The sequence below is a fragment of the Pempheris klunzingeri genome, chromosome 16, assembly GCF_042242105.1.
Source record: "Pempheris klunzingeri isolate RE-2024b chromosome 16, fPemKlu1.hap1, whole genome shotgun sequence".
Classification (NCBI taxonomy): domain Eukaryota; kingdom Metazoa; phylum Chordata; class Actinopteri; order Acropomatiformes; family Pempheridae; genus Pempheris; species Pempheris klunzingeri.
The window spans coordinates 12,145,875-12,172,141 of record NC_092027.1 but is presented as its reverse complement, the minus strand read 5'-3'; the positions used below and the strand labels follow the sequence as shown (position 1 = coordinate 12,172,141).

Here is a 26,267-nt window from a genome sequence, read left to right as displayed (position 1 = left end):
AACCTTGTGGGTGTTTTTGCAACAAGCCACCTTCATTTTTTAGTTAAAATGTGAATAATCCGTCAGGTCTTACACAGTATTAGTACTACTGGGTAGCCTAAGGGTGAAATGTAAGGTAAAGTACAAATCAATCAGTAACACCAATTTATCCTCAAGTCCTTTTAGTTCATGAGAAGAGAAGGAAACCTGCTTGAAGTAGTTTTAGATACTACTTGAGGGGTTTCCCTGCTGTGTCATGTGAGAGGGCCCATTGCCAGTCTGTAACTTTACCCCGTGTTAGTGTGACGGACACCTGTACCGCCAGGAGGTGGAGCACAAAGGGGTTCTGCCTTTCTCTTTCACACAAGTACTACAAATACATCACCCTCTTCATTTGATTCTAGAATGAGGTGCGTGTGAAGAACTAAAGGTTTTGGTTATAATAAAATGCCTACAGTGTACACACTCAAACTTTCATCTAATTTGTGGATGGAATACTAGACCGGTGTTTCCCTACACGCCTGATTCAAATGAATGGGTCATGAACTGATCATTTTAATCTGGTGTGTTGGAGCAGGGAAACACCCTAAAACATGCAGGGCAGTGAGCCCTCGGGGCCAGGATTATTAACACAAGTACTGGGCAGTAGCATTTAAGTGAAAATAAGTAACAGAATGAAATAATTTTAACATTATGGTTTCTTTTTCATTTAATATTAGAGTAACATTAAATAAAGCAAAATAAAAGTCAGGATGAAAGAAATATTTGATTAGTGCTACTTGCAAGAAAAAGGCGTCTTTCACCATTTCTGCAGTTTTAAATATTGTAGCTGGCTAATTGCAGAGACTGTGTCTGTTGTGTTGCTCACTGAGCATAATCAGATGTATCCAAGTGATAACTTAACAGGTCTGTAGTAAACACCTTCCACCACCTGATGTCCCCAACACCACAGGTTGATGTGGAGCCCAGAAAGGAGGATTTCCCTTCAGTGCCCCTCTGTCGCCCTCTGCTGTCTAATGTGACTTTGCACTGTGTGCTCTGTATCACTGAACATTTCTGTGCTGCAGTAAATTTAACAACAAGCTTTGAATTCTGTCTCAGGAAAATTGCATCAAACGTAAGAATCATGATTTTATTATAATTTCTTTGATAAAAACAAACAGATCACAATACAGCATGCATACATTCCTTACAGAAGTCTAAAATAAACTGGTCTGATGTACGGCTTCACTGGAAAACGGCGCTGGTTAGGCTTTGTGTTCGTTTGGTAACAACTGTCACAAAACACACTATATGAACCTGTGAGAGTGTGTGTGTGTGTGTGTGTGTGTGTGTGTCAGAGTCTTCTGAAAGGGAATAAAAGTTCATAAAGCATATTAAATGACAGTTATACACTTAAAAATGCCTACATTCAATTCATTGGAGTGTTTTGTTTTAGCTATTATTCCATTCTTAGAAACAACCTATTAGCATTCACACAAACTTTCATTCATGAAGAACCCTGGGAAATGGCACTATGGACCCCCCACGAGGTGAAAAACAAAGATTTTAATAATCATTATTAATTAAGACAAAAAACCCAACAGAAACAATAAATTGGTCCAATAAAAGTGCGATTTGCAACTTAGAAGTATTTTAACACTGAGGAGTTTTTAAACTATATAACAGAAATAAAATCTTTATATATTACATTGACACAAATATAACACTAATAATAAAGGTTTCGGAGAAGAATTTCAAATAAAGAAACTCCAGAGGCAGAACTCTTAAAACATGGTAAAATCATACTTCTACTTAGTTAATTTTTTTTATATTAAATTTAAATTTGGAACAATTAAGATATACAGCATGTACACATCCGTAACCCTACATTTCTGTGCTTCTATTGCCCATCTCAGAACATGGAAGGGCAAGAAACCGAACCGTGGATTTCCCCAAAATGTCTCCCATTGAGTTTATCACACATATGTACAGTAGGTCCAGAACTACAAAGGCATTCAAAGAAAGAAATTACATTTTGGCACCAGGCACAGAATTGAACATACATTAAAACTAATGGCTAAAACTCACCCAGAAAAATAATCTGACCATTCACACCCCTCAATGTGTCTTCCCTACAACATGAGAGAACAGTAAATGTGCATTTAAACTGGCTAAAAAAAAATAATGATGTAACATTTGGCATAATTGTTGCTGGAAGAATAAAAGAGGGGCAGGGGCGCGGCAGAGATCTACCCCAACAGACCTGACAGTAGGATCTACAGTGCATTTCTGTCAAAAGACAATCTGTTGTTCTTCCTGAGTGCTAGAAGTAAACAGGAACTGGAAAACTTATTCAAAGCTAAGCTTCGGGAAGGGCCGTTTTTACTATTTACACGTCGTCACTGCAGCTTTTGGCTTTCTGCATCATGTGATCCCACTCTTATGTCAAATATACATTCTCTTACCTGGTTCATAATAGTGACATCAGCCTTGAATTATCACTGATTTGTAGAAACATGGCTCTCCTTTGTTATCTGGCAGCTACTGTCAAGTCCTGATCTGTCATAGCCAATCATAGCGTGCCAAGTTTTCCTGAGACGGGGTTAGGTACAAAAACCTTTGCTAACTTTGGGGTGGGGTGGACTGGCTTCACCATCACAGTGAACTAGGCCTGAAAAGCTGGGGAAGGGATCAATTTTTTTTCTATTGAACGACTAAGCTCTGGGAAAGGCATGAACAAAAAGTGCACGAGGCGGTCCCCCTCTCTATATCTCATTGATGGTACGCTCAGAGGGCCTGAAGTTAACAGAGTTAGACGATGACATGTAGAAGGATTGAGTTTTGCGATTCAGACGGGCACGCTTGGTGGCCACGGACAGGCTGCGCTTGCTGGAGGAGATGATTTCTGTGATGAACTTTTTGCAGTCTACACAGATCTCCATGGTGACCCAGTCCTCTGTAAGCTCCTTGGGCAGCTCTGGCTCGTCCTGTGAGCGTCCATCTTTGCTGCTACTACTGCTGCTGTGCTTAGACAACCTGCGGAGAGAAAGAAATAAGGAACTAATCTGACAAAGCACAACATTTTCACCACATTTGCTCAGTGTGTACATATATATGTGTGTGTGTGTGTGTGTGTATATATATATATATATATATATATATATATATATATATAAAGAAATAAAGAAATGGGGGGTTCTATAGTACATACTTGTAAACACTTCTGCGTAGGCTGTGTCGACTATGTCCAGACCCAAAAGGGTTTTTTTCTGGCTCAGCAGGGGCAGATGATCCACTTGCCTCTTCTTTAGCCACAGCACTGGGGCCCAGAGAATAGATGGGCAAAGTGGAGTAGGGCTTAGATGGCAGCCGCATCTGAAGAAAAATACAAAATAGTTTAAAAAAGTTTTAAATTCTCATACAGTATATGCAGTTCATTAAGCGATCATCGGGTGTCAAGTGTATCAGGCGTTTCTAAAGTGAAAGTTCAAAAGTGTGTTGAATGTAAGTCAGCAGCCTCCTACCTTTTTAGAGCACTGGGAACACACAGGCCTGGAGAAGATAAAAATTAACTTAAATTGAGTTGAACATTACTAAACAGATGTGTATAACTGAAGAGTACTCCACCGATTTAGCATTGCACTCCCATAGCATTGTTGGACTCATGATAGATGGTTTAAAACAAAGACGATCGAAAATAGTTTTTCCCCACTATATAATTGACCTGTAAGACCTGTAAACAGAGTAAAATTGGTGGAGTTGCCCTGTAAGTCGAGTAGTTCTAGTAATAGTGACTGAATGTACCTTTTGCAGAACTGGCAGGTGTAGGACCAGGTGAAAAGGGAGAACCTCTTGGTCCGACACGAAAAGCAAAGCTAGAGAGGTGAAGACAATACATAGAATCGGTTATACTGAAGCGATGACTCAGGAAAATGATCACTCCGACGGCAAAATGGTGTCTACCTTTCCTTTCTTGAGGGCGGTGTAGATGTCTTTGTACTGCTGAAACTTTTCCAGCTCGGCCTTGACCAGAACCTGCCTGATGTGCATCACCTCCTCCACCGTCAGAGCCAGACACTCCACTGGGTAGCAGAACTCCTCCTGCAGGAGAAACACACAAACATCAGCAAACTACCCATATACATGCAGATTAGGAAACAGATAACCCAAAACAGTGAAACAGCATGAAGCGATGGTATCCCCTGCCAATGAGACTAACACCATGTGAATGTGGCAAAAAGCACAAAAGTAATACAGTCGAGATGAAAAAAAAAAAAAAACACCCACAAAAAAATGATGCTTCCACTGAACATATGATGGTGGTCCACAGCTTTTAGCTATTAATTTACTTAATTCAGTTATTCCATTTACTTTATTCCTGACCACGGGTCCAAAACAGCAACAAAACAACAAAAACAGCTTCAACAGATAACTGCAGCCAGCTCAACATGGTCAGTTTTCTTGTCTGCACTACTTACTTTTATCGTCATTCAATGAACTTACACTAACTGACTATTTTCCATGTGAATCAATGTTTTACAGCCATTCACACATAACTAATTTGCAAGTGGACCCCCATCATGGTGCAAAGCAGTGGTCGAGATTTGTGGCATGTTTGGGAGCCTATTCAACACCTCCAGCATATTCATCTCCTCTCAATATATTGCACCCAATGTCAAACTCCACAGAAGTGAAAATAGCTCAGGGGACTTCTTCACCAATCATTTACTCTCAGTGCCCTTCGGTCGATTTGGATTAGAAACTGTGAAATGTTTACAGATAATTTCTCAGCTCTCTTCATTTTATCCCCCCCCCCCCCCAAAGTTATTTTCAGTGTGATGCAGACCTCCCGTTCACACAAATGGTCACAACACATGGTCCCATTTTTCTGAAACAAATCGATTGAATGACACAGGGTTCTAATAAAGGATGGGTTCCCCACACAGTGCTGTGTGCCTCTGATGATACAATTTTACAATATGCAGTAACAGTGACGTACCGTGCCCTGAGAACCACTGGCGGCTCCCACCTGACCAGCAGACAGAGGGAACAGGACATCCTTATATTCCAACAAGCTATACACATACAACACACTTAATACAATTTAATCAAAGAACTATATGAAACTATAAGGATATTTTCAGAATATGCCAAGTATTATATTATTATTATCTACAGTCAACCTTTTAAAGACAAATGTTTACTATAGTTTAGTAACTCTCTCCTTACATTAGCTCATACAGTTAATTCACTGTTATTTAATCTCATGTGTGGCGTGACATTTAATTTCATAACAGCAGAACTTCATAACAGGAAGTCCCATGACAGAAAAATCATCTGACAGCATCCTTCTCAAAAGCAGGAGAGTTCACAGAGATGGCACCTTCCTCATCTCGTGATTTCATTCTTTCAACTCAAGCAGCTGGCGCCTACTGATGGTGCGGACCTACATCTTGCACACCACCGCTTCCTGCGTCACTCCTAATCTGTCCCACTATCAGTTTTAATTTAAAAGAAAAAAAGGCTATTACGGAGCAAAGTCTATGAAATGGGCTAATGTTGATGGGGAGACAGAAGGTTGACCAAGTTACCTCGGTGCTGGTGTCCGCCTTCAGCTGCAGCATCATATAAAATAGGAAATGACTGCATGTCAGTCTTTGGGATAAGACAGTGTGTAAACAGTACATCTACTAGAGAACCTGGGGTCTTATTATCTGTGTGAAAGGCAACACTTAATATATATGTGAAAGTGCTTCAAAAAGAATGATGGGAAGAGAGACAGAGAAAAACATTGCTTCAGGTAAAATAAATTACTCTTTACTTTCATCATGAAATGGCTGACTAGAGATTTGTAAATGTGTGCTTTCGATTACTACAATTCTCATTTTTAGGAGGCAAGATAGGATGTAATCATTAACATGAAAAGTATAAAGGAAAAGTAATGTAATAATTGTGTGAAAAGTTACTATTTTACTACTTACTATTAACAATTGGCGAAAAAAATGAATCGTCACCAACACATAAGTAATAAACTCAGTACCTCTCCTTTGGCATTTAACATAGCAGTGTAAGATGAAATGTTCACAGATTTTAGGAAGGTACTGAGATTAGTGTAAAACTGTCCAGGAGAGCCGTCTCCTCCACAGTATTTCTTCTGATTTGATGACTTGTGGTAGTTGAAACCAGATCCTCTGGACTGGCGCCAGAGGTCTGCTATTAGACTAGCAAATGGTGAGAAACAACTTATTCCATCTGAATCCCCTTTATACAGCAGCCTGTCCTGTGGTTTCAATTACGTCCAGCAACCTCACAAGAAATCATACAACCGGCACAGAGTTACTCAGAGAACCAGTGACCTCATGGGAAACAAATGGTCAGTCACAGGACGGGAGTAAATGCAACAGATAAATTATTGTATGTCCAGTGTTGTTGACGGATTCAGCCAGACTTCATTCTAATTATAATGCAACCATTCATGATTCGTTATTTTGTGTTTGTAGTTAACCGCTTTTTGCTCATTTAGCGTATTCTCCTTTCCATTTCGTTATATTTTATTACTGTGTAGAATGATTCACATTTAATTGGTTAGGTTAGGTATGACCTTTGAGGAGAATAATTGTAGCTATACAAATAAAGGATGTGATATACCATCTTGGTTTAATGTACAGTAAGTGTATTTATAATTGATGTAGTTAAATCTGTTGTGTCCAATGCAGTATGTTAGTAAAACCAGGAGGAAGATTGATTGAAGCTCTGCGATCAATCTCAAATGTTTCATTCTTCCGTCTATACAGGCCTTGATAAATAATCCAAAGCAAATCGGTTCTACAGGTTACGTACCAGAGACTTGGAGCTCTGTCTGGATGGGGGCACAAAGGGGAGGACACTGGTGGGGGCTTCCTTCTCGATGGAGTGCCTCCTCTGTGGAGACTGACGCTTGTCTGGCTGTGGGGTGGCGGAAATAGGCAGGAACTTTGGAGGAGCTGGGGACAAATAAATGACATAAATAAAAGAGCATGACATGAGAAGGCCGCTGAGGAAAGAACATTATCAAGATTTGGCAGTTTGAACAAATTAGATACGTTTCAGTATTAAAATCTTTTCCAGGTGAGATCTTACCCTTCTTCCCTATGACGGACTCGGGTGACGTGTCCTCCATCAAAGACGTGGACATACTGGAGCTGCTGCGAGTGGGCTCCTCCTGTCAATCAGAGCACATATTGAGTTACATGATACTAAAACTTGAAATTATTTTAAATATTTGCATGGTAAAATAAAAAAATCTAGTTCAATGTCCCTTAGAAATATAATGAGTTGGTTTTCTCTGAGATACTTCCAGTAAAACTTTTGAAAAATCTGTCTGAACATGCCAATTAATGCTTCTTTAATTGTTTGCAAAAATAGAGCAGTTAGAACTTAATCATTTATACATCAGTTCAAAAATATTAACCAAGTTTTTCAAAGTATCTTTTTCATATCTTTTATGAAGTCAACTCGCTGTGGACAGGACAGTACAGAGATTAAACACAAACATATTAGGGTTTGACTTTGACTTAAAAATGGATACTAGGTTGCAAGATCAACATTTTTCAAGCTGCTGGATTAAGGGGATGATCTTCTTATGAGAACAGCCAATAAGAGTCACATATCTTACATCAGATTCAGAGCTGTCCAGCTCAGCCAGCGTGGGCGCTCTGAGCAGCCTCTTCCTCTGGCTAAGCGGCTGCGCTCCACCTTGATTGGGTCCCATGGTGCCACTGGCCAGAGAGTGGGTGCTGCCAGCCAGCTTCCTGGGTGCATCAGGAGTGTCTGGGCGTGACAAATTATGATATATTATGATTAGGAACCATAAATTTTCATGACCGGTCTTCTCATCTTAACAGCCGGCCATCATGCCGCCTGTGTAAACTATGGGTGTCTTTGTGTTGTTACTGATACCATAAAGTCAGCATACATTACGCAGACCACATGTTGACAAGCTCCAATCATGCGGTTAAGGATTTTCTAAAAATTCTTTAAAATATTTTGTTACAAAGCCCAAAACACAAGATCACACTACTGCTGCTTGTTTCACATCAAGAGTGCTTTACCTGAGCTGCGGAATAAGTCCTGAGGTGTGCTGATGCTTTTCCCTGCACCTGTAAAGGAATTAAGAATTACAACCTTCAGTGGGACCACACAAGTTAATATTTGTATCCCTAACACCAGACTGATACCACAGGGAGGACTTGACAGCAACAAGCATCTGTCAGACCAGGTGTGAACTGAGGGGATGCTGTGTAGCGGTGGGCTACACTTACACAGACATGTTGTGCATAGCTGGAGAGCACAGAGGGGAAGGTAAGTGAGGGGAAGTGCCAGGGAAACAAAAAAAGACAATGAGTGCAGCCACAAAAGGTTATTCTCGTGCAAACATCTGGACTGTGAGTCCAACTGTAGGGCTACGCTGTCATCTGACTTTCAACTATTTATCTGAGGTAGGCTGCTGATACCATTGTTATGTAATTTTTCATATTCCCCAGTGAGAGCGGATTAGGGTGACAAGCAGGGCAGACTGGCTGCAGAGGCAGAGTGATGATCTGTAATCTACCCTACTGGCTCTGGCTCAGTGTACATCCCTCATCACCTAGACTACCCTGGTAGTCCCTGGAAGTAACTAATATAACACATCCAGGCCACACTTTTAAACTTATACTAGTCATTAAGAAAGGACCTTGCAAATTTTTGTAAATACAAAGGAGGCCATCTCACACAGTCTGAGATGAGAGATTAGTTTACACTGTGTTGACCCATTTCTTCCTCAGGTTCAGTGGGTGTCTGTACTACACCAGCCAGTAAATAATAGTAGTGTGTCATACACACACTTGTACAACACAAGCATGAAAAAAAAAAAAAAGAGTGTGCGTGTTTAAATCAGGAGCTAACCCTGAAATAGCCTGGAACAAAACACAAGGTACAACAATAGGAGCACAATAGGTGACGTGAAACTTTACCTGATGAGTCAAAACTGTACGACATGCTAAGAGGTCGCATGACTGACAGATATGCCCATGTTTGGGAAAAAAAAAAAAAAAAGAAATGGAAGCAAATAGGAGAAAAAGAAATCCGCGACAGTTAAAACAGATGATGAAGTCGGTGAACTGTCTAAGTTTGTAAAACATATTCAGAAAAAACTGCTTCAGAGAATCTGTGCAGCCTCCCATATGTATTATGCAACAACTGTTCCATGTTAACCGCCTAAATCCCCGGACAAAAGGCGCCCTGTGTAAACAGTATAGAAGTATTGTGCAGTATAGACTGGCAAAATATTTGAAGTTTTGATCTGATTAAAGCCATAAATGGTTTGAAACATAGGCCAATCATGACGACTGCATAGAAATGTGATTATCAACTGCCGATGAACTGCTTGCTTTTGTAAAAGAAACCACAAAGGGCATGAATGTTGCTTATGTTCAAACCAAAAACATCAGAGAACATTTGTCAGGAACCACAACAGTTAGTTTTGCAGTGCAGGTCTAGCAAACAACTGAAGGCTGACAGCTGCAGTCAAAGTGATCCTTGTTTAAACACTATGACACTTCTGATTAAGTGAACAGATCAATGTGGGACAGAGGGCTGTTAGAGTAATCATGATGGATGTTGATGGCTAAGCATGATTAAGTCACGGTTAATGGTTTTTGAGAGGCGGGGTTAGGCTGATTCAGAGCAGCCATGCAGGAAGTTAACCACCAGACTCTCACTCTCAGAAACAGAATTTTTCAGACAAAAAAAAGGTCTAGTGTGATTATTTAAGCAAAATATTGCATTAATTGTGTAAGTTTTGCCCAGGAGAGCGTTACACAAAACCACATATTTCTGGCCTTTTGTGTAGCATATATATATATATATGCTGTGTGTCAGCATATAAACATCAGTGTGTCTTACCGAGGCGACTTCTGCGGATCATGTCCGGTGAGACTGGCCTGAGCTTCCTCTCCGCTTTGATGTCCTCCAGCAGGCGCTCGTGGAGGCTCCGGGGACGCGGCGGGTGAGGTTTCAATTTACGGGCTGAGACCTGTCATGACAACCACACGAGTGAGCGCTGAACTGCCATCACCATGGAGACCAAAGTGAGATATTCCCCCTCACACCTCCAAAGATAGAATGCATGCTTTATAATCGCATTAAGTCATCTCACCCTTCTGCTAGCCAAAGTTTTAGTTTATGCTAGGAGTAACAAAATGTGATGGCGGGCATGCGTGTGACATTACGTTCCCCATCATTCACACCCTGTCATCTGGCATCTACAGTGTACTAGTCTAACAACTGACAACACAGTGTTGACTGCACTAACTAAGTGCTAATTGACTTTTCACGACTGTGTTGAATGTGGATGACAGTTATCACATCAGTCATTCTCTAAATGTTGTCAAAGATATTAGTACAGTATACTGAATGCCCTGTAGACTAACATTATAACATCACTTCCATACGAACTGTAAAATTGAGGGCTTGATTGTGCAACAATGACAGAACGTATCCTCAGAGAGATTACCGCCACTGAGCTGTGCACTACTCACAGGGTTGAGAGGTGGTCGTGACCTGATGAATTCAAGAATGATCTCATGTGCACTCTTCTTTAACCTTGGTGGGATGTCTCCATTCACCTGAAATTACATTATCAACCTTATATGAAACAAGTGTTACCAGCAAAGCAAAACAATAATCTCATTGAAATATTTTGGTCAGGGTTCACTCCAAACACAGAGGAATCTATTATAATAAAGGGTCTGTGAAGGTTAGTAAAATCCTTACCATGACTTTTCGTAGCTTGTAACGTTTGGAGCGGATGTCGTCCATCAGCATCTCGTACGGTGTGAGTTGGTATTCAATGGGCAGTGGGTTGTACTGACGCTCCTGAACCTTCTTCAGTTTAACACCATCCCGCAGATCGCGCATCACCTGCACCCAGAATCGTGCCTGGTGGGGACATAAAAAGATATAATGTGATAAATGCTGCAGTTATTTAAAAAAAAAAATGTAATTAGCAACATATGGTCACAGAGATAAATCTACTGGTCCAAGGTGCAATGAGTAAATGTTCTTCTTACCCAGTCTGCATTTTGCAGCTCATCGAGGTCTTTAACGGGTTCCCGAGTGTCACCTTCCATTCTCCGAAGGTTCTAGCCAAGAAAAGGGACAAGAATAAAGGGATAGGGGAAAAAAGCAATAAGGAAAACTGTTTGCCAAAGTCATGACATTCAATAAGTGCATCACTGCATTCACAACACTGGCTGAAATTAAGTTGAGGAAACTGGCAAACTGCCCATATTGTCATGGCAGTGTGGTTAAGTAATCAATGGATGTTGTTTCACATGAGCATGTTGATACCCGTCTCATCTATACTGACAGAGTGCCAGGGGGGGAAACTGAGGCCAATAGTCAACTAATAGCTGTGATTAATGTCTGTTAATTCATTAACTTGTGCAGTGAGGCTTCAGCAGGCACTCTCCTTGTTGACATTCAATATGTGCATCCTTTTTTCATATTCTTTACTGTAAGCCAGCTCCATGTAGCAATACTAAATATTGTAAACAAGTACTCTGCTGTCACACTGTCCTTTCAGTTGATTTGTTTTTACTGAAGGCCTAATTATGCACTGGGTGAAGACAGAAAAAGTAACTGTCAAGATTGGATTAAAGTAGTTCTGTTCTAGTAGCTCCATCAACAAAAGAATAATCTATAATAAACATTTATGCTACTCGTGCACTAAATAAAAATCTGAGAGGCTCAAGTTAAGTTCTTGTTTATGAAGCTGTTTCAGGCAAAATGAGTCTAACATGATATACGATATCTCAATCTCAAAGAAAGACAGCCTGTGCAGACAGCTGCTCTTATCATCTACGCATCTATTCATCCACGCCCATGTTTACTGCTGAAACACATTCCCTCTTCCTAATCAGGTTTCTGCTCTTTTGACCTTTCTCTTCCAATATCAAAATGCATGCACTACATTCATAAATACAATTTTTAAACCATGACAACATTTTATTTTCACAAGTTACTGTTTCACTTTATTTCTACACTGACAGAAAAGATGAGGGGAATCCAACAAGAAGAAACAGATACAGAGCAGAGGGACAAACAGTAAGAAACTGAAAAAAACGACTCATTGAGTAACAACCTAATTTGTAAGCATGTGCGGTACTGTGCATGGTTACTTATTAGCAATAATCCAGTCACATTCAGTGCTACAGGAGGTGAAAAGCGGCCCCTATAGCCTGGCGGTCCCCTCCAGCAAGCTCCTTAAATTACTGTAATGAGGTTAAACCTGATTCTATAATCATATATATTACATAAGACTGTTTATGTGAACCATGCCTCCTGCAGAAGTCACAGGCAGCACATGAGTGTGTACGTACTGTACAGTAACACTACGCTGTGTGTTGAGCTGTGGAGGAAATCATACGGCTACAATTTCTCTAAAGAATCAGAGTCAGGGAATACAAAGGTTTACTAGTAAATACACATGCTTTTTCTTTGTTGTGTATTCTGAGTGTTTCAGTGGGGTGTTTCCCACCAGCTGACACTGCACATTTCTACGACTTAATAAAGGTCTGTCTAATCCACATACTAATATACTGATTAGCCTAATATTTTCTGTGCACATTTGTGATAACTTTAGTGGATCAAACGATATCGGCTATGAAATTACAATAAATTATGTAACAATAAAAAACAAAAAAATCTTTTCCGTTCACTGCAATCTTCAGATCAGAGAGTGCTTCCTATAGTGGTGCTCTCCACAGTTGGGGTTAGGTCTAGTTTAGGCGTAGCAGCTCTTTTATAGTTATCATAGCATAACAGGACATTTCTTATCAGAAATGGTGCGATTGTCATTTTAAGATTAGAGTCCAGGGTTTGTATTTTGTGTCCATAATGCTCAAGCACTTATAACATCTTCCATGGTTTATTTCTTCAATGGCATTTTTTTCATGCTAACAGTTTTCACTAAACAAATTTCATTAAAAGGAGTGAATTCAAGCACATCTTGTTTGACAGATGGTTAATGGTTTAAAACGCTCTGTGTCTAAGAAGCACAAGCGCTATAGGGAATCCCTCACTAATCACACTCAATTACTTCAGTACCAACACTCCATATATACAAATAAATCGTCCAATAAGCTAGTACACCGACATGAGAAACAGGATGCCAGATCACATCCATGTAGAGTTAGGTCATGCTGAGTAGCGTAAGCGATGTTGAGTTCTCATCTGGCCCGACAAGGGGGTCAGACAGGGACACTCACAGTCTCAATCCTTCCGGGCCATTACCACTTTATGGGCTGTTTTGTTGCTATTGTGCAGATTCTGGGCACCACTCTGGTTTTTTCTTTTCCCAGGGTTAGAGGGGCCTAACAGATCCTGATTCAACCAACTGAATTCTACACAGTAAATCCACATACCAAAGCAGAGTGGTAAACCCAGGGACACGAGTTTGGTAAGTTCTCATATCCTCTTATCTGTTGTGTGCCTCCAAGCACAACTTTCCCAATCCTTTTCAATATCTGTCATATTATGAGCGGTTTAAGACGTGCAAATGAGGATGACTCATGAACAAAGTCATCAAAACCCCCAAATAATGGAAACTGGGATGAGTGACTATTATTAAAAGTGAGTGTATATGTTACTCATTAGGTTCAGATGACTCACTTCATATGTAAGTGTATTATCAAGTGGCTGAACAGATGGCATTGTTTGTGTCTCCACCAGACTGTGACTTATCCTCACCAGACTTATCAAGAAGTGGTAGATGTCAAATGCTAGATTTTCTTACCTCCTTGGCACTCTTGATCTTCTCGAGAAAGGTGCGTAGTTCCCTTGTCTCAGCATAGAGAGCCCGACACACAGCCTTGTAATGGTTGGGGGCATCTGATGGGCTGGGCAGGTGGGAAGAACATAGCTGTGGAGGAGAAAACCAAAAGACTGAGTTATATATAGTGGTACTAGAGTACATATATAGACCTCTTATATACTGTAGTTAAACAAAGATTCATCATCATCATCATTTATTACATTTTTAAGAAAGAACAGAGACATTTTGATACATCTCCTCTGGGGACCATGATTGTCTGTTCAAAATGTAATGTTAATCTATCCTACAGTTCTTGAGATTTTTCAGTCTGGACCAAAGATGTGGATAAAATAATTAAACTGAACTAAAGGAATCAACATGAACCTGATCCTCCAGTTGGGGACTGCCGTCACCTGTACACCATTTAAAGCTCTGACCCATATGGTATTTAAATGTGATTGTACTGATAATAAAGGCAGCCAGAGTAATGGATGAGCTGTCAAATTATCTCCAGCAACACAAAAGAGGAAACCAGCTGAATGACATGTTTTCATGTTCTCGTGCTGGGCTTGGTTCGCTTCAGGAATGTCTGAGAAAGCAGAAAAAGTGTCTTCTTCCTCGTCCACACAGGTGAAATGACACCTGAGCGGTGAGAGTCTACCGTGCTTAAAATAGTGCTGCATCTGTGGTTTCCATTGTTTCTACTACAAACAATGATCTGTATCAAGCACGAAACTCTATCTATTGCAAAAAATGAATGAAAACTGTAGATTCACTATGTAATATTGAAGCTATTATAACAGTATGTGCCAAAGTCATAGTATCAAGGTTTGGTGTTATATTGATGGACCTTTCTGTGGGAAGTCATTGTGTATTTGAGTAAATGGGTGGACCACAGTCCAAACTCCAGATTGACAGCTTTGGTAAAAGCATGACCGCTCATGTGGCCACTCCTCATTTCACTCCATTTCACTAAAGCAATGAGGAAACGCATTCAGCACATTCAGCGTCTAACTATTCCTGTCCTAATAGCAAGTCCTGTCATCTTTTGTCAGCCTCACGTCTCGCTGAACCCTCATCGACCCCCGCCTATCCTTTCCTGACAGAACAGCAGAGTGCAAGTAGAAAGGTCAGTCAGGAATGTGCCGTTATCCAATCTAGCCATGTCGTAGCAACGTATTGCAGTTTACACTCAAGAGAATGATTGTTGTGAGAATTAGGGGCCAAGCCAGACACGCTTTGGCAGCAAACAGACCCAACATTTGTGTTCTACACCGGGTTTATGATATGGAGGGAACGGGCTGTGAAAGTTTCTAAGCCTATTCCCCAAATACCAGGGCGTTTACACAGCTCAGCTATAATTACCAGTGTCTCACATACAGAAGCTACTTGGGGAATTTACATCACGACGGCCCCCCATCAGGGGAATTTGTTTGGAGCTGGAGTGACGATGATGTGTGGGTGTGCTGCTCTGTTAACAGACGCGATGTAAAAATGTGGGGAAAAAGAAAAATGTGCAAACATAAAGGCAGCTTTTAACACATACAGGATAGTGGAGGAAATACTCAAAGCAAGAGAATCTGCACATTTAATGCTTAAATAACGTGCTGTGCAATTTGATCCGTCATGGAGCCTCAACAGCCTGATCCCTCAAACCATGACTGATCAAAACATTGCAGTAAATGATTAAAGTTTTTCTGGGAGTATTACAGAGTGTGAGGGCTCCACTTTGGTTTTGAACACACTTGATGCATCTTAGACTGTACTTCCCACTTCACTAAAAAAGTTTGCAGTGTGCACTGATCCCCTGCAGCAGAGCACTCTGGGCAAATCAAGTACTCATGAAATCCTCCACGATTCCGCCTTCCACCCAAACAACCTACCACGATGATGTCTTGATAGCTGCGAATACTGCTGACAGAACTGGTGGTGGTAGCACAGACAGGGTCCTCTTCCTCCTCTTCTTCCTCGCACTCATCCTCCTCTTCTGTGGCTTCATAACCCTCGTCAGGACAGGGGTCGCTCTCAGTTTCTTCGGTGTTGGTCATCATGTCAATCAGGCGCTCCAGCGGCGGGCTGAGCTCGCGCTCCTCGTTTTCTTTGAGGCCATAGTCCAGAGCTTTGTAGATCATGACACCCAGCGAATCAATGACCTGTGGGACGAAAGAAGAAATGGGATGATCCAGATTATTACTCTGAACTCAATAATAAACCATTTTTGTAGGCTTTGGTCTTTGGCTAAAATTGTTCCTTTCCACTGAGTTTCTACTGAAAAAAGAACAGTGTTTAGGTTTAACATTTATATGAGCCTTTCATCACAGTTACAGGATTCATGTGTCCACACAACAGCTTTACATCCACTGCCTTCCACAATACCATATCTTTTATTTCACAGCTAAACATGAAAGACCTCAAATAAGAAGATCATTATAGCAATTATTCACCGTCATACCTGCTCAGGGTTTTTTCTTTTTTTGGTGATATTGAATTATAATATATATAATATAATTCAGGAGTGCACACAATATTGACCGCTCTTCATCTTGAAAATTAAGTTTCTAAATATGTTCCAACCTGAAGGACATTTCTAAATTTATCATGGTAGGAAAGCAGTTTTTTTTCCTGTCTTTTGACATTCATGTACTTCCTGTGCCAAAATTCTGTTCTTTTCAGCTGACAGACTAACTCCATTTCATGATTTCTCTGCCCCGTCGCTGTAATTTATAAATTAATGGCACACCAGCACCAGATGAGACCCAATTCCGTAGCACCCTCGTCTTAGTTGGATAAACAACTCTAACCACAACAAACTCAATTCACCTGAGCAGACAAGAAGGCAGTTCATGTCCTCACAGCCAGATGTGAAACGAGGCCACAGTGTTCCTCCAAATAGCGTGATTATTACCATAATCTGGGGATGATTTCATTTCATCACTGCTTCCCTTCATTAATAAGCAGGGTATGACCTATCTTTTTTTTTTTGTTTTGTTTTGCAGCCTGTTCCAACTTAACTTAATGTCTCAAACCACCGGGCTACCACGAAACAACGTTGTTCTTTCATTGCAGCATGTCTAGTTGGCTCTGCTGTACCGTGTCCTCCTCTGACAACTTAATCTAACCAGTGCTGTCAGATCAACAAGTGTTTTCGGAGAAAAGATGAGATCAAAACAGTACAGGACAGTAGACCCAAAATAACCCTTGGAAACCTCACATTGACAGAAACATTATATTTATATTCTGGATAACACCTATACATGAACATAATACAATATGATTTCAAACAACTGTTTACAGTCATCATTTCTCAGTCAGTTAGTACATGTATCTGTTCTCAGGGCCTTAGTTAACTAAACTGTTTAGTTGATTAGTAATGAAATAATAAAAAGTACTACAAGTCCTGATTTCCTTCAGGACTTCCTCTTCAAGTGAGACTCAAGGAGTTCACTTTATCACTTAAACTTTGAACAGTCTTCTGCTCCTGTCAGGAACAGATGCTATCTATCAGCATCAGCCAATGCCTGTGATATCCACATTTTCCTGCTACTACTATATATAACTATACTATAACTACTATACTGTAGCTTGCATCTCTTTTAGTAGTTATTTTATACAAGATCCAGCAACAGAGCTGTGTCAGTACACAACGGCTACAAAGGTTGTGGATTTTAATATGAATATCTTCCATAGCTGGCCGCTCTTTGTTAAGTTAATTAATTCACAAAATGAAGTTTCTGTGATTACAATGTGGAACAGTTTTTACAGAGCACGCCCACATAATAAAGCATGCTTCCTAAATCAGTATCAGTATAATTGGCTTACCAAAGTTTATGCTAAAAAAAAAAAAATCTAAAAAATTGGGTCTTTAATAATAAGAAATCTTGTCTACTAGGCATCTTAAAGTTAACGTAGCAAATGAAAGCTGTGCAAGCACAATTTTCTACCATCTTTATAATAAGGTTGCAGCACTGCAGATCTAAATGTGGCAACAACAACCAACACCTTAAAGCTATTTTGAAATAGATTTGTTAAGGTAATAAAATGATCAGCTATAAGTACTACATCCTGTGAGTCATTACTGTACTGTATGTTCTTACCCAGAAAGCAATGGAGACACATTGTTGAAAAAGGGAGGTGTCCAAATAAAACAGTGTTGATGTGGGTGAAGCTGGTGTTGGCAGGCTATGCTTGGGTGAGGTGCCAGTGAACAGCACCTGGCTGTGGTGTCTGGGAGTGTAGCGCACAGAGGGGAAGGGTGTTGACTGAGCATGTTTGGGCTCATTGACTTCAGCAGCTGAGACGAAAAAATCATTATGTAATGACATGTCATGCAGAGTCAAAACCCCTCCCTCACGTTACGACCAAACTCACCAAGATGGGAAGAATGGCCCATCTCAAAAACATCAGCTTCTCATGAGATAATAAAGACAGCCCTCTTGTGCTTTGCAACAATGCTTTTTCAAGAGAATTCAATGGGTTTTTAAATACTTAACTTCTGAGGAAGCAGAATTTTCTTAACCCCTTATGTTGGTTTTACTAAAAAGCAAAAGTTTGGGGCAATTTAAATTCAAATTCTAAGTTTAAGCTGTATCCACTTTTGTGTTTATCAACAACTGTATGCACTGTGTCACAATCATGACAAGTCTCCCTGACTAACAGGAATACTTTCCGGTCTCTACTGCTTTTACTTTGTTACAAAAGAAGTTGGGACGTAGTCGTGTTTAAACACAACGCCTTTGAGCGGTACAGTGAGTATTAGAGCAGTCAGTTTAACTCAGTTCCCTTTTCAATGTCTTCCCATAAATAAAAACAACAATACTTAAAATACCAATATAATTACAGCAGCAATAGCCTCTGCTGTGAATTATCCAACTATTGATCCTATGCTATCTTGGGGAAAGATGACTTTTGTGGTGTTCTAATGTTATCATTTATCAACCATCACTGCATGCAGCTGATAATCCTGTCCCCTATTCCTTAGTGTCTTATTATGTAACCTAATAATCCATCTGTAGGACAACATGCGCTGTTGGGGGCGGAGATACAAGGGAGCGCTGAAGTGACAGACAGCGGAGAGGGTCTCAGTCATGGGCCAAGGTTTACACTAGACCATGGACAGTAAACTCCATCCATGTCTAATTTAGGCCATTGCAAGACATCAAGACACTGTTAATTAAACCACTCTGCAATAATCTGGTTTATGTTATCCAAGCATAAGGAGCCCAAGAGCATAAATAATGACAGTTTGGGTTCAATTTGCCAAATATATAGTGAAGTCCAGACATAAATAATAAGAAAAAAAATACAAGTAAAGGCTGGATAACTTGACACCTTAACTCCAATGACATGTTGGCTAATGCTGCAACAGCTTTCATGAATTCATTCAGAACAGGAAATAGGAAAAATACAGCTGGGTTTTCTATTCATAAATCACAATCTCATTTCAAAGCCTGAGTCAGAGGAATGAGGCAAGGACACAAAGCAGAGGAGGAGGAAGGAGGATGGAGGAAGGAGGGAGATCAGGTATGTGGATAAACAGTTGGGAAAGACAGCCAGAAAATCCACTGCAGGGTTTCAGGAGCGGGCAGAAATGTCTGGTAGCAAACAACTAATTGAAACCAGGCTCCACCCAGGATAGGTGGAGGCCTGCTGCGGGGGATGAAACACACATATGTTCCAGTTGCTGTGGTCTTCACCAACCACAGGTAACGGAGGAAATCTCCCATACTTTCAAATGCTTCTGAGGAAATACAGTGGGATGAGTCACCTGGGTGTCAAAGGAAAAAAAATGGTATCACTGAGAATAAATTCAGCTTTAGTGTTGTGCATGACCGAAACAGAATTACTGCTTATGGTTTATTAAATACACAACTATAAGAACCAGTTTGTCACATAAAACTAAAAAAAAAAAAAACTGCTGTAAGAATTTCCTCCATCCTCCCCCTGGAGCAACTTTTCTCCTGCTGCACAAACAAATGATACCGAGCTGTTGCATGACATCATTGGTAAGACGCACTTCAGGCTTATGTTTCCCCAACAATGAGTTGTTTTATACTAGAGAACCTCCTCCTACTCCCATTAAGACTAGTGGCAGAGGCATCATCATGAGAATCAGTGACCAATACAAGGAGAATTTTTTACTCCTGAATAACCTTTGTCTCCTGAAGGAACACTGCATTTCATATCAAATGTCAAACATCATTGCCAGAGTTAGTATAACTAGTACAGAACAGCTTAATGAATTTTTCAGTACAACTGAAAGTGAACATGGAGAGAAAATCCTCATTTCTGAAGTGGACCTCTTTTCCAACAAGATTTCCACTTAACCAGTTAAAAAAAAATGGGTCAGGCTGTACACTTAGCAAACACTGGCCTTTTGACGACCAAAAAAAATAAATAAAGAAGGTCACATAATTAAAAACATCTGGTGGGTATATTTTCGGGCCAAACTGTTCAGACAAGCAACAAAGTGTGGCTCCGGTGAGGCTAAAGCTCATGCGGCCTTCGGCCCCTTGGCTATCCTTTCTTCACCAGAACCTGCTTGGAAAAGTGATTCATTCTCAATGTGACTACCCCTGGTTAGATGAAGGTTAAATAAAAGAAGTAAAATGTCATTTTTACATTTTACACAGAACTACAGCATTTATCCACCACTGAGTCTTTCAAAAATAACAAAAAGCTCTGAAATACTGCCAGTTTATTTCATGAAAAAATAGACACATACATTTTCTCAGTTGTATAGGCTGGCTCGACAAGCTGCACAAGAGGAGCTACCATGATGGGGAAAGCATCAGTGAGTCAACCAGTACGCAGATGGGCAAAGAATGAGTGGATTGTGTTACAGAGCAACATATACGCTCATAGAAAGACACGAGAAAGGAAAAAGTCAGGCATATGTGCTGTAGAGTCTTTTTGGCACACAGATCAGTTTGTACCTCTAGTTGTTCAGTAATGAATTGTCAATTCCTATCGTAATAACTTTTCGAGCCTTGCTTTTCAAACATATGACAAGTGTAAAAGTAACATCAGTATTCATTTGAAAGCAAAAGTCTGTAATCTCACAGACTACAGCAACTGGCCTGAAACGCACTCTTGCCTTTGCAGTTGCAGCCCAAGACATCACAAAGTTCATAAAGCAGTCAGCTAAGCAGCCTTCGCTATTTGTCACAGTAGTGGAGCAAAGCCATCACAACACAGACAGTTACATAACCAAAGCTAAATCTACGGGTCTCCCACTGCAGGAGCGGATGCTCAGCCTCCTCCAGTCTGCACTTCACCATCGTAGTTCATAGCGGGACACAACCCGATGCTGCTCTTTCATATCTCCTGGTCAAATACTGTCGAGTTTGCATTCATCTGTGAAGTCAGCCGGAAATTGCTGAGGACAGAGAAAATGTCCCTCTGGAGCCATCACTGACATTATGTGTCATCATCAAGCCAGAAGGGTGAAGCTTATACTGTAGATGCAGGTAAGATAGAGAAAATCGTTTAAAACAAAAAGCATCTTCAAACAAAACTAAAAAATGGTTACCTTTGAACACATGGGATACTGTGAAGAATCAGGTTTTCAAGGTTAAATAACCTCAGCGAGACATGATGCACATGACAGTTATTTTATGTTATTGTATCCTCCCAAAAGAACAAATCTACAGCATCTAGTTTACTTCACTACAGCAAATATTCCCCAGCTGCAAAATAAGTTCCTCTTAGTTTGGCCGAAAATGTCCCACAGTCGCTCTAAACACAAGTTTGTTCAGCAGCTTCTGTGACAGAAGAAAAAAATAGGCTCTTCACAGAAAACCCTGTTTGGCTTATTCCTAAGACCACACAGGCCCATCTAGCAGCCACTGGAAAATATATGTGGCAAAAGATCTGATATCTTCATAAGCTCCAGAGACTGAAAAGAAAACTCATCTCTCAAGCTTGACTGGACAGGAAAAAATAGAAGTAGATTAAATGGATTTCTTCTGTGGTGGATATAAATAGAATACCCTGACTCAAATAGCTGAGACCACTCAATAAATTGCATTTCTGTGGCTTTGTGCTTGCTGTAAATATCCCTGTATAGGCAGAAACGTAACCTTGGGGGCTGTAATATAAACTGCACAGGTGCTTTTAAATGAAATCCACCGTGTCACAAAAATCAATAGATTGATTGGGATAAAAGCAGGATGTAACAATAAGGTCACTGGCAGAGGCAGACATACAGGGATCAAACTGGGTGCCAGTCTATCACTCCAGGGGACCATGTCTGAGCTCATCTATGAAGAAGCATGCTGACAACTGACCCAAAAAACTAAATCTACACTTGTCGGTTACTCAGTGTACAACATCTGCACTTACATACATCAAATTTACGCACATACGCAAACAAATCTTTACCAAAAATCTGTGGTCGCTATTATAAAGTAGATGAAATATTATGTCTCTATCTTTTAAAATGTGCAGTCTGACGTCAGAGCAGAGGAGTATTTGTAGAGACAGAGCTCATGGCCTGCAGTGACTGGTACAACACAGAAGCCTCACATGCAGCTCCTGTTCATCCACATGCAGCGTGGAAGCCAGTGCTGTACACTGTTAACATGCAAATAATATGCATACTACATCCAAATACATCTAAAGTCTAGCCTCGTCTGGAAAGACGATAAGTGAGAATTAATTCAATTTTGAAACAAGAAAAAAAACAAAAAAAAACAGGTTGTCTGTGAGCAGCAGCTCTTCAACTATCAACTGAAACACAATCTATTAGGTTCCATTTCAAAATCCAAGGCTTTACCTCATGCATGGCGTTGGCAAACTAATTATCTTGGCCCAAAATTGAGCTACAGAGACCTGAGGTGAGAACCTGTAATAGGATACTACAACTAATCTCACTTTAATCTTCAACTGAGCACAAACTGGGTTAATCCTGCACAGAAGGTGCACATCTCAAACACACTCTTTTCCTCTAAGAAATATTTACTACCAACTATGAGGGTGACAGAGCATCACAAGAGAAAAGCAAACTCATGGCCAGTTTTAATATAAAGTAAGCAGCCTATTTGGCATTATTGACGAGTATCCTGACGCAGCTCCTGTGGTGTAATTGAGGGAAAGTGGGTCAACTCAATATGAGCTAGTGATTATCTCCAAAAGACTCAAGTGTGTAGAAGCAGAGACGGGTATGTCAGAGTGGCTAACTCACTTACAGAAGAGACTGAGACGCAACAAGCACACACAGGGCCTAAGTGTGAGGGACGCAGGACTACAAAGTGTGAAAGCACTCCTGTGAATTCTCAATTTAAAGGGTACGGTGTGTTTGTGAAAGTCAGTGTGCTCAAAATCTTTTTCTCTTTGCCGTGTTTAATGTTTACAATTTTAGTTTAGCATGTTAGCAAGCTAGCATTTCCTGATTAGCAGAAGCACAAAGTACAGCTGAGGCTTATGGGAATGTTATTAGTTGCTGAAACTGTGACAGAAAAGACAAATTGATTGCCTTGGCGCTAAACGAAAAGTCAGGGGATCATTAAAAATCTGTAGGAGTTTTCCTCTGGGGACCACATCTGTCTGTATAAGATTTCATGGCAATCTGTGCAGTAGTTGTTGACATAATTCAGTCTGGACCAAACTGGTGGGCTGACTAACAGAACATAGATGCCATTGTTGTTTTCAGCATGAGTGACTAAAAACAAGCGACTCCAAAAGAGAGCTCACACAAGTGACAAGTGATTGCACCTGTGCCTATGAGTCCATAAACCTAAAGTAATAAATTAATACATTTTTTTTAAAACAAGGTGTGTTCTTGCAGTTTAGTCACACAGTTGGTTCTCAGGGACTGTCTGTCTGGTGCACTTAAAGAAAAACATTGTGCAAGGTGTTATGTTTTTCCAAGAACCTCACAAGGCAAACACACACACCGTTTATTCATAGCGTAGCATAGGGCAGTAAAAACAAAGGCCTAGGCTGAGCAGCCCACAGTTCAACCACGAGATTTCATCCATGTTGACCATCAGCTGTGGTGGAGGAATTCTATTTCCAGCTAAAGGCATACAACAACACACATACTGCACATGCGTGTCATCACATGAAGTACAAGACAAACACGAAAGACGATCCGACTGCTCAGAGTTGACAGAAACCTCTGTGGAGTAATTCGTCTGTGTACACATAATGAAGAGACTTCTCCTCCCAGTAGTACACAGTGTGCCTTACTTGACCAAACAGGCTCTGGTCCTCTGGACCACATGTCCTCTTCACGTGATTCTGGTGATGATGTTTAAGCGTATAATAGTACGAAAGGAAGGAATGCATCATGAACAAAAGTAGGAGGAAAAACAACAAAGATGTGCTCTCTTTTAAGTGCTCATCTGTATTAGAGTGCAGCACATACAATAAGTACAGAATAAAGTAAAGAGAACCATTTGTAATGACTCATGTTTAGTGTATCAGGGCTCAATCTCTTGGACAAACAGAACGACTGTCAGTCATGTCATTATAGTTTGAGTAAAAATAATTTAAGGATACAACTTTTCTGTGCAGGTGCTGAATGCTGCAATCATGTTCCTTGTTAGTAAGAGGTCAATTTGTTATTTTGTGTCTAAACTTAATTATACAAGAGAGTACATCCCGCTTCAGTCTGTTCCTGCTGAGTGTTTTGACAGTGCTGACTGGACACAAGAAAACACTACCACTTTTCACCAGAGGTGGTAGTCAGTTAATATTAATTCATACATTGGCTTGATGTAGAGGAAATGTTTTTCCTCAAGGTCAGTGTCAATATTACTGCGGTACAGTGGATACACCAGCCCACATGTGGTGCAATTGCTCACCAATAGCATCAGTGGTAGGTAGGCTGTGAAAACAGACTCTGAAATAGTTCAGTCTGTGTTAATACGATGAGTCAAGTGCATGACATACGACGGAAATAGTAAAGAAATCGGATGACGGAATTACCGAATTCCGAATTAACAAAACAAAAACAGCATATTCTATTGAGGGTAGTAAAAACTGCTTGGACATTGAGTGACAAAGGAGACATGAAACTCACCTCTAATGATGTGCAGGCCAATCTGTATTTATCTGCAATGACAGAGCAGAGGGTTATTTATCTACACACACTGGATAGTTATTAATTGTGCAAGTGATAATTTGCAACAGACAATCAGCAAGGCATCCTCTGAATTATTTATGCGCCTGTACTGTTCAGTTATGCAAGACATCTTTAAAGTGATCAGACAGAGAACACACCTCATGCAGCGTTACAGAACATAAAATATTCAACCGTGAGAATGTAGGGGAGACTAAATGTAGAGCGAGCTGAAAGCATGATTACCAGACAGCACTAAAGATGGTTGTAAAACTAGTCGGGGAATAAACGATTATGTTTTCTCTGCGGTCACTGCCTGAGGCAAACTGAGGTGTCAAAAAAACGGCCACTGGGGGCAGGTTTTAGTGATACAAGTGTTCATTCACACTTGGTAGAAAAACATCTACCCAATGCCCTCTATTAATCTCTATGAAAACCATCAAAATGAAGAGTCATATTAAAGAAAGCATCAAGTCAGCTTTGATCACGAGGTGACGTTGAATGGGACCCTTCAGACTTTACAGTACACTGTAAACCTGAACTAAACAATACAACCAACAACAGGAGGCTAAACGATGAAGAATGATGAAACCTGAACTTTCTTCAGCTTTATGAATCTTATCTCTTCTTCTGATACTGGCTTTTCCAACACCTGTACCTCTAAATTTTAATCTAAGAGCTCAAAAGAAGCTCAAGTCTCTTTCCCACACTAAATAATTAGGATTCCCCTATTTAAAAAGTATTTCTTTCTTTCGGTCTTTATGAGATCTCTTTAAATATGATACCTAATTGCTATCAAGCAGTGATTGGTAAGATAGTGTAACTGCCAGTATGAGTAATGTCAGGGGTGAAAGTGCAAATAGAGAGATAAATCTGCAGACTTTAACACCAGTTCAGACTGTAAAATTAGGTCATCTCAAATAAATATGAAGCATTGTGCAATCTCTCTCAATGGCAATATAAGTGTTGTTTCCATTCAAATACCAAGGTAGTGACGGAGTAATTTCCAATTAAATTGGACCACTCTGACATTATTCTATGTCATCGCACGCACTATGAATTACAGCTAACAGACGGGAGAAAAAAATAAATAAACAGCCATCCGCCAACGCTCATCTGAGGAAACACTGGGTCCTCTGTTTGTCCCAGCCGAGGAGAGATGGCTTGGCCAGGGCCCTGGTCTCTCCTACAGCAAGTAAGTCATACAGGGCATATTTGGACCAGTGTGCAGCGTAACCCGGGCTGTCCTGTTCAAAGAAATAACAGTCTCTGTGCTGCTGAGTGGGTTTCACACAGATGAGACTTTTCTACAAGATTAAATTTTAATCTAATGAATAAATACAAAAAAGAGATGTTACATCCTCATTTAAACCCATCCAGTGGCATAATTAACCACATCAACCGTATGAA

The 26,267-nt window shown here is 40.3% G+C and overlaps 1 protein-coding gene across 2 annotated transcripts in view; it reads right to left on the bottom strand.

Moving 5' to 3' along the window:
• Positions 1 to 1,097: 1,097 nt before the first annotated feature.
• spire1a (spire-type actin nucleation factor 1a) overlaps positions 1,098 to 26,267 on the bottom strand; it is a 29,421-nt gene continuing 4,251 nt past the window's right edge. The window contains exons 2-17 of one of the 2 annotated variants that reach the window (XM_070846815.1): positions 24,819 to 24,850; positions 15,679 to 15,948; positions 13,778 to 13,903; positions 11,052 to 11,123; positions 10,756 to 10,920; positions 10,521 to 10,607; positions 9,886 to 10,015; positions 8,052 to 8,099; positions 7,616 to 7,770; positions 7,081 to 7,162; positions 6,802 to 6,944; positions 3,925 to 4,062; positions 3,766 to 3,836; positions 3,486 to 3,513; positions 3,173 to 3,336; positions 1,098 to 2,997 (exon numbers count right to left, since the gene is read on the bottom strand). In XM_070846815.1, coding sequence (XP_070702916.1) covers positions 2,727 to 2,997; positions 3,173 to 3,336; positions 3,486 to 3,513; positions 3,766 to 3,836; positions 3,925 to 4,062; positions 6,802 to 6,944; positions 7,081 to 7,162; positions 7,616 to 7,770; positions 8,052 to 8,099; positions 9,886 to 10,015; positions 10,521 to 10,607; positions 10,756 to 10,920; positions 11,052 to 11,123; positions 13,778 to 13,903; positions 15,679 to 15,948; positions 24,819 to 24,850 — 1,982 coding nt within the window. In that variant the 3' untranslated portion in view covers positions 1,098 to 2,726. The remainder of the gene's footprint in view (positions 2,998 to 3,172; positions 3,337 to 3,485; positions 3,514 to 3,765; positions 3,837 to 3,924; positions 4,063 to 6,801; positions 6,945 to 7,080; positions 7,163 to 7,615; positions 7,771 to 8,051; positions 8,100 to 9,885; positions 10,016 to 10,520; positions 10,608 to 10,755; positions 10,921 to 11,051; positions 11,124 to 13,777; positions 13,904 to 15,678; positions 15,949 to 24,818; positions 24,851 to 26,267) is intronic. The other variant, XM_070846816.1, reaches the window with a different exon arrangement.